Raw genomic sequence first — 9,545 nt, forward strand, 5'->3', positions numbered from 1 at the left:
AAAGATCACCACCAATGCCTCCATCTCTCCTCCAGAATCCTGGGATGTAGTCCAGCCAATCTGGGTGATTTATTCTCCTTCTGAATTTTCAGGTTCCCCAACATCTTCTCCTTAGTGATGGCCACTACACTCACCTCTGCCTCCTGATTCTCATGAAGTTGTGCTCTGCTATTGGTATCTTCCACCATAAATACTGATGCAATGTTCAGTTCCTTTGCCATTTCTTTGTTTCCCATTACCAATACAGCAGCTACACTTTCCAGTGTTCCAATCTTCAATCTTAACTCTGTCATACCTTTTATATTACTAGCTAAATTACTTTCATATTCACCTTCTCATCCCTTATTGCTATTTTGTTGGCTGTCTTCTGCTAGTTTTTAAGGCTGTTCTCCTCATTATTTACCACCGCATCAATTTTTGTATCATCCATGAACTTACTGATCAATCTCTTACATTCAAGTCTAAATGGATTGTGTACCACAAACAGCAAGGCCCCAATCACTGATCCCTGCTGAACCGCACTGGACACAGGCTTCTAATCAAAAAGAAAAACACCCCTCAACTGTTACCCCTTGCCTACTATCACAGCTAATTCTGGATCCAATTAGCCAAATTTCTCTGAATCTCATGGGCTCTTACCTTCGTTGTCAATCTTCCACGTGAGCCCTTTTCAATAGTCTTGCTGAAGTCCAAGTGACCTATGTCAAACGCATTGCATTCAACTACACTCATAGAGTTATAGAGATGTACAGCATGGAAACAGACCCTTCGGTCCAGCCTGTCCATGCCGACCAGATATCCCAACCCAATCTAGTCCCACCTGCCAGCACCTGGCCCATATCCTTCCAAACCCTTCCTATTCATATGCCCATCCAAATGCCTCTTAAATGTTGCAATTATACCAGCCTTCACCACATCCTCTGGCAGCTCATTCCATACACGTACCACCCTCTGCGTGAAAAGGCTGCCCTTTAGGCCTCTTTTATATCTTTCCTCTCTCACCCTAAACCTATGCCCTTTAATTCTGGACTCCCCAACCCCAGGGAAAAGACTTTGCCTATTTACCCTATCCATGCACTCCAGGGAAAACAGCCCCAGCCTGTTCATCCTCTCCCTACAGCACAAATCCTCCAACCCTGGCAACATCCTTGTAAATTTTTTCTGAATCCTTTCAAATTTCACAACATCTTTCCGATATGAAGGAGACCAGAATTGCACGCAATATTCCAAAAGTGGCCTAAACAATGTCCTGTACAACTGCAACATGACCTCCCAACTCCTGCTCAATACTCTGACCAATAAAAGAAAGCATACCAAACGCCTTCTTCACTATCCTATCTACCTGTGACTCCACTTTCAAGGAGCTATGAACCTGCACTCCAAGGTCTCTTTGTTCAGCAACACTCCCTAGGACCTTACCATTAAGTGTATAAGTCCTGCTAAGATTTGCTTTCCCAAAATGCAGCATCTTGCATTTATCTGAATTAAACTCCATCTGCCACTTCTCAGCCCATTGGCCCATCTGGTCCAGCTCCTGTTGTAATCTGAGGTAACCTTCTTCACTGTCCACTACACCTCCAATTTTGGTGTCATCTGCAAAATTACTAACTGTATCTCTTATGCTTGCATCCAAATCATTTATGTAAATGACAAAAAGTAGAGGACCCAGCACCGATCCTTGTGTCACTCCACTGGTCACAGGCCTCCAGTCTGAAAAACAACCCTCCACCAGCACCCTCTGTCTTCTAACACTCCTGGTCACTTCTTCGAAAAATTCATTCAAGTTCAGACTTGATCACCTATTAACAAAACTGTTTTTAATCACTCCCTGCCTTTCCAAATGCAGATTAATTCTGTTCCTCAGAATTGTTTCTGATAGTTTCCCCACCATTGAGGTTAGACTGACTGGCTCATAGTTTCCTGATTTATCCCTTGGTCCCTTCTGAAATAACGGTACCACATTTGGGCGGCACGGTGGCACAGTGCCTCACAGCGCCAGAGACCAGGATTCAATTCCCGACTCAGGCGACTGACTGTGTGGAGTTTGCACATTCTCCCCGTGTCTGCGTGGGTTTCCTCCCACAGTGCAAGTCAGGTGAATTGGCCACGCTAAATTGCCCGTAGTGTTAGGTAAAATGGATAAATGTAGGGGAATGGGTGGGTTGCGCTTCGGCGGGTCAGTGTGGACTTGTTGGGCCGAAGGGCCTGTTTCCACACTGTAAGTAGTCTAATCTAATCAGTAGTCTAAATTTGCCGTCCTGCCATCTACTGTCGCCAGAGAGGAATTTAAAATTATTAGCAATGCCTCTAATATATCCTTCCTTGTCTTACTCAATAGCCTGAAATACATTTCATCCGGCCTGCTCAACCTCCTTCTCTCTATCTGCACTCATTTCTATAAGTATATCGTAGCCCTTCTCCCTGATTTCTATATCCACATTGTCTCTCTCACCAGTGAACACTGTCACATCTACAACCCTACTTACATCCTTTGGCTCCTGCACAAATTAACATTATGGTCTTTAATAGGCTTTATTCTTTCCAGTGTCACACTTTTCGATTCTGACTCTCCAGCAAATGCAATCCTTACTCACTCCTAGCATCACATATGAGACAACCTATTTTACTGAATTTGCCTATGACAAGGTGTGTTTATGTAATTTTACTATATTAGACCAGTTGCTGCTTAGCATTTAAATAATCTATTATTTTGTTAAGTTTTCCAATAGAGTTAAGTTAGTCAATTCTTTTTTCTTTTATATGTATTTTAACTGGGGATCAGAATAATCCTTTAACCTTTTACCCTTAATATATTTCTAAAATAACTTGGGATTTTACTTTATTTTACCTGGCATTATTCTTTCTAATCCCCTTTTGCTTTGTCCTGTTTGCTTTTTAAGATTCTACCTGCACAGTCGGTATGCCTCAACTACGTCGAGACTTTGGTATCTACCATAAGCCTCCCTTTATCTCTTTATCCAGTCCTGTATATCCCTTGACATCCATTATTTGGTGGATTTGTTGGTCCTTCCCTTTGTTGTTATTGGAATATTTTGGCCTTGTACTCTCGCTGTTTCCTTCTTGAATACATCCCACTGCTCTGACACAGACTTTCCTAAAATTACATTTGAGAAGAAAAAGTAAACTCTTCTCTCTAAAACGCTTAGTTTTAAATTCATTAAGCACTTCAACATACTTGGAAATTTCTGAACAGCAAGAAGGCATTTGGGCTATCGTACCTCAGTGGCTACTAACTTCACTTCGAAGCAATTACTGCTATCTGATTCTTTGCTTTTTACCGAGATCCAATATATTTTCTTCACTTGCTGTTTCTGATGTGGGACTAGACACTGCATGTGTTATGAACTAGACCAAACCTCACCACCTTGCACCCCCCCCCCCCACCCCCAAAATATGTCAAGGAGATAGTCTAGACCCTAACTTTTATCTTATTTAAAGACAAGTATAAGATGCTGTGTTCCAGATATAATTTGATTGGTTACACTACTCAGCTTTAAGAAAATACTTTATTCTTATCCCCAGTTAAAATACATATAAAAAAAAAAGAAAAATTGGAATCTGAGTAACTTAACTCGATTGAAAAACTTAACAAAATAATAGATTATTTAAGTGTTAATCAGCAACTGGTCCAATATAGTAAAATTCCATAAACACACTTTGTCATAGGGAAATTCAGTAAAATAGATTGTCTTTCGTGATGCTAGGAGGAAGTGAGGACCGCAGCTGCTGGGGAGTCAGAGTCGAAAAGGGTGGCACTGAAAAAGTGCAGCAGGAGGGTTGACGTTTCAGGCATAAGCTTTTTATGAGGCCTAACGAAGGGCTTATAGCTGAAACGTCAACTCTGCTGCACCTCGGATGCTGCCTGACCTGCTGTGCTTTTCCAGCGCCAGACTCTTCACCTCTCACATATGATGCTGGCAGAAAGAGAGAACCTAAGCTTGTTAGCTGTAGCAGAGATGTACAGCTTCCACATCCAGCCTCAAAGTCCCAGCAACTGCTGAAAGCTAAACTAAAACCCAATTCTGTGGGAACCTGACTCCACGCATTGATGCCATTTCTATTTTTCTAACATTAAAAAAAACACACAGCGTCCCAAGTTGTTTACTTTATTGGCTTAGATTGCTCATTACCTCAGGCTCAACCTTTCCTTTCTTAAAAAAAACCAGGACAAAATACACTTAAAGCTAAAGTATCGTCACATTTGCCTTTACTGATAATGTGGGTGGCACACTTCCAGTGCCTAATAAACATGTGCACTACCAACCATATTGGATGCTTCACTGCCTGATAAATGGGTACATCCTACTGAATTTGTTACCCAATAGCATTTTTGAATACAGCTCCAGATATATGCATGTTCACATGTTAGCATTAATGTTATTTTCTTCTTTCAGGAATCAAAGTGGAACTTTTTTAAACGAAAACCTAAACAAGGGACAAATTTTGAAAACCCTGTGTATACAGAGGTAACTCTTCATTCACCTCCTTAACAACAAATGTAATTTTGCCTCATAATTAAGTGCAAGTTATAAAATGTTGACTGCTCACCTCACTATTCCATGTGGTTTCAAAATTAAAAAACAAACCTGTTTGGGTATTAATACAATGATTGGAAAAAATTAAAAAGCACACAACACCAGGTTATCGTCGAACAGGTTTATTTGGCAGCACCAGCTTTCAAGGTGTCTTGAAAGCTAGTGTTTCCAAATAAATCTGTTCGACTATAACCTGGATTTGTGTGATTTTTAACTTTGCCCTCACTAGTCCAATACCGGCACCCCCAAATAATGATTGGAAAGTAATTTCTGATCATGAATAATCATTAACTAAGCAGTTTTGAAAATAAGCATTTGTTTAATTGAGCCAGAGTTTTTTTTAAAATAAAGTGATTGATTAGGAAATAGCTACATTTTGTTGTATTTTAGCACTCTAGGAAATTTCCGGTGGAACAATTGGAATATGATTCCTTACTACCACTGCATACAGTTCACCAGAATGACCCAAATGAATATCAGTTGATCCAGGACTAATCACACAATTCAGAGGAGAATTTTCTTTTTCAGATTGCAAGGCAAAGTTTTTTTACTTGCCTGAATAACAAACATTACTGAACATTGGAACTACCCTGGACTTTTATAATTGAGCAAAATAAGTACTGCAAGGCATATGAGTTGTTTCTTGAATAGCTACAGCACCTAATTGTGTACAGTTCTGATCCCATATTTTGGGAAGGATGTGGAAGCATTGGAAAAGGTGCAGAGGAGATTTACCAGGATGTTGCCTGGTCTGGAGGGAAGGTCTTATGAGGAAAGGCTGAGAGACTTGAACCTATTCTCATTGGCAAGAAGAAGGCTAAGAGGGGATTTGATAGAGACATACAAGACGATCAGAGGATTAGATAGGGTAGACAGTGAAAGTCTTTTTCCTAGAATGATGACATCAGCGTGTATGAAGGGGCATAACTACAAATTAAAGGGTGATAATTTAAGACAGATGTTAGAGGCAGGTTCTTTATGCAGAGAGTGGTAAGGGTGTGGAATGCACTACCTGCTAATGTAGTCAACTCAGCCACATTAGGAAGATTTAAACAATCCTTAGATAAGCACATGGATGATTTTGGGATAGTGTAGGGGGACGAGCTGAGAATAGTTCACAGATCGGCACAACAAGGGCCGAAGGGCCTGTTCTGCGCTGTATTGTTCTATGTTCTATGTTCTAAAGCAAGGTTTCTACATTAGTGCCAGGAGATACTGGCTGAGGTTTCATTTTAACATTAAAACTGATGTTGTTTTCTCTAGGATAGAAAAACACATGTAGTAGCACACCTGCTAACTGCCAAAGATCTGGTTGAAACCAACTGTGCTGTACCTCACTTATGAAGTGATAATAACATATTTATTCCATACTAGCACCCTGTATGGAGCAACCATCCTGACCACTGTCTATCAGCAGACATTCTTTATTAAGGGAAACACAGGAATCACTAATAAGTTGCTTTCAATAACCTTCCCTTTGACAGATGAGGTTTTGATCTACCACAGAAAGACTGGTCTTTGCTAAACATGTCCAGGAGAAGTCAATGCCCCTTTGGAGCCAATACCTATTGCTGGGGTATCAGTACAATTTCCTTAAGCACTTGTGAGGAGACATAAACTGTGCTGTACTTCTCCAAATCATGTCTACTCTATAGACTCAATCACAGCAACTCAGCAGATGAAGAGGCAATTATTTGGCTTGAGGAATTTATAGTTGCTAAAAATAGAAGTAGGCACAGAAGGTGCTTATCATTCAATCACAGACCAGGCATCAATATCACATGATTCAATAATATCCTATTAGACATGTCCGACGAGTATTACTTTTTCCAGTCAGCAGGAAAGCAATGGCAAAGTTGTATCATTTGCAGACTTTGGATGCTGTTGAGTCCAAAATTTGAACTCTGCTTTTCTTGTTAGCAGCACGAAACTGATGCTCCAACACTTCAATTGTAATGATTCTCCTTCTGCATCAGAAACATATCACGATGCAAGGCTTGTTTTCATTTCCTGTACTAAGTAAAATCATAATCTCATAACAGGCACTCTAAAGGACAGTGTACTTAAATAGATTTTGTCTAACTGAATGTCTTTATTTTCTACTTCCTAGTGCCAGAAACAGCAACAGACAAATAACCCACTTGGAGAAACCGCTGCCACTTCTCATACTTTTGGATTACTTCCAAGTAAGTCGCATTCAAAAAAAGACGAACCTTTGACATATAGTCCTACGGAGAATACTTTCAAAGATACAGCTACTCTTGTCAAAGAGGATTCAAATGCATAATTCAAAACTGAGCTAGAGAAAGAGACAGACTTTCCTCTGATACATTGTATTTTTATAAACCGCCAGCATATTTGGACATATCATAAATATTTGGTTAAAAAAAAACCTTTTAAAGCTATTTAGAATGAGCCAATAGCTGTCAAAAGAGGTGATCTGTCTGTTCCTTTATCTTCAGTACTATTTTGTGCCAGCTTTTTTTGTTGTTGGTGTTTTTATCTGAAAAAACTTTCAATCAAGAGGTACTTTTTGTACTTCTTTGCACTGGACTTGTGTTAAAGTTTGAGATATGTAATGTTATAAATATGTTGTACATTTGTAAATTTTGAAGAGATTATGTCAATTATTTTGCCAAGGGAAAGGCTGATTTGTATTGAAGGTTGAAATCTGAGGAAACGTAAAGTTTGAGATGAAACTACTGATCTTAATATAAACAAAAGTAATTCTAAATGTGAAAACTACTGATCTTGCCACATAATATGAAGGAATTCTTCACATTTTGATGGAACTAAATGATAGAAAATATATATAAAACATGTACACTGGAGCTTTAGCATTTGAATTATTTGTACACTGTGAAATAAATAATAAATGGTCACTTAAGCTATGATGAACTAGTTGTTAATTGCAGAAGACTGATTTTTAAAAAAACAGATAGTCTAGATATGCTCCAATCCAGGTAAGCAAAGATCTTCACAAAAATGTTCATTTGATTATTCAGAATTAAATATTCATAAAAATATTGTTTCATAATTGTTTTGTTCTGTTAATTCTGTAAAATGTTTCTTCTGATATCTAAATAGTTTAATTTTGTTCATTTTTAATTAGTTGTAAGTCAGCAGGTTGTTGCTGAAGTCATGGTCATGGGTGTAGGACAGGACAGTATAAGGGAAAGCACTGTTAAAACCAGGGTGGCATGTGCAAAAAGTAGTAGCTACACAACTTATGATAAAAACCTAAATAATAAATAATGAGATAGACTGCTCGACTAGATTCAAATACTTGTAGCAAATGCTTCCTAACATTTTATGTAAGGAAATGTAGGAGCAGTCAGAAAATTTGGATCAATAACATTTTTCTTTGAACTTGACTTCCAGCTTAACGGTTCATTTGCCTGGGTGCAACAGGGATCGTCATATTTACTGGTTTGAATGGAATTCTAGTTCTTATAAATCAAAGCTTTGAAATTAGAGAGGAAGAACAGAGTTTGTTTCTAACTCTAAAACTCTTCGCTAAAAAAACGTGGAGGAAAACACCTACTAAAACAATGCTTTTCTGACCACAGACATTTTCAAGGGGACCAAATGAAATCAGTTTATTCTGGTCCAGTTACAAATGTGAGCAAAACATCCACTTGATTAAAAAAAAGCTTTGTGCATCTCATACCCTTAGACATTTTTTTTGCTATCTTTAAATATTGGAGCAAATATATTCAAAATAAAACTGTCGATACAAATAGTGTGAGATTGTCAGATATTCCTTTAATTACAATCAAATACGCTGTGAAAAGTAAATACAATTTAAATCTGGAAAGTAAAACTAAATATAGCATTGGATACAAGTGACTGTTAATACAGATTACATTTTAAGTATACACCTCATGATCAATACTAAAATGATTAGGCCCAGATAATTTGAGGGTGCATACATAAGGATCAATGGTCGGCACAACATCGTGGGCTGACTGTGCTGTACTGTTCTATGTTCTATATATTCTCTTATTTGTCAAGATTCAAGGAATGATTGGGTGACTGTTCATCTTGGCTTACTTCACACTGAAGTACAATTCCAACAGACATCGTCCAATAAATGGCCTAAACTAGCTGCCTAAATTTACTAGTTATAGGCCTGCACATCTCCATATTGATTGTACTTAATATGATTATAGTTTTATATATTTTACTTTAAGATTTGAATATTTTAGAATCTTTTGTATGCTAATTTTGATGGATGTATTTTAATTAGCATGAAATTTATATTGTACTTTGATCAAGAAAAAAACCTGTTACTGGAAAAAAAATCTGCTCAAAATGTCTAATAAATTGTTATTTTATCATACTTCAGTATCCGTTAGTTCTTCTTTATAGAAGGAAATTGTGGGGTGTGGGGAATACTTTAAAAAGCACTTTTTTGGGAGAAATTCAATGTTATTTTACTTGTTGAGATAATAATCTAAATAGCTTATATACATACCATACCACCTGAAGTTCTAAACTGCATGGTCACCTTATCTGTCAACACTTAAAGTTCTCTTTCAAAGTACCACACAAAAGAAAATTTAACAATATATTTTGGTAAGATTTGCACTAGAATGTTATTTTGTAACAATTTCTTTGGGTTGAATCTTACAGTTTTTTTGACCAAGTGCAAGTTGGAGGAATTCTTGCTGCAAGGCCAAGTGTGATTTCATACCAAATCTTACCAAACACACCACATCAATAGTCACTCCTGTCCCTTCGGCTTTTGTCACATCATCTAGGTACCAACCCTTTCTTACCATCTGCTGTTCCTAGAAGAGCTCACCATTGTCCAGATATCCCAGAAATTACTGACTTCATTGGTAGAGGGCCATCTTTAAAAGCCAATTATGCACCCGGTGAAATAGACATGTTCAAGTTCAATATGACTCTGAACAATGAGCTCTGAAGAAGAGTCATACTGGACTCAAAATACTAATACGACTTCTCTCTACACAAATGCTACCA

At 38.0% G+C, this 9,545-nt stretch overlaps 1 protein-coding gene across 1 annotated transcript in view; it reads left to right on the forward strand.

Annotated features, from left to right (window-relative positions):
- lrp2a (low density lipoprotein receptor-related protein 2a) overlaps positions 1–6,843 on the forward strand; it is a 290,923-nt gene extending 284,080 nt beyond the window's left edge. Inside the window, exons 80-81 of the mRNA XM_060827752.1 lie at positions 4,416–4,487; positions 6,667–6,843. Coding sequence (XP_060683735.1) covers positions 4,416–4,487; positions 6,667–6,843 — 249 coding nt within the window. The remainder of the gene's footprint in view (positions 1–4,415; positions 4,488–6,666) is intronic.
- The last annotated feature ends 2,702 nt before the right edge of the window (positions 6,844–9,545 follow it).

The sequence above is a fragment of the Hemiscyllium ocellatum genome, chromosome 7, assembly GCF_020745735.1.
Source record: "Hemiscyllium ocellatum isolate sHemOce1 chromosome 7, sHemOce1.pat.X.cur, whole genome shotgun sequence".
In the NCBI taxonomy this organism is placed as follows: Eukaryota; Metazoa; Chordata; class Chondrichthyes; order Orectolobiformes; family Hemiscylliidae; genus Hemiscyllium; species Hemiscyllium ocellatum.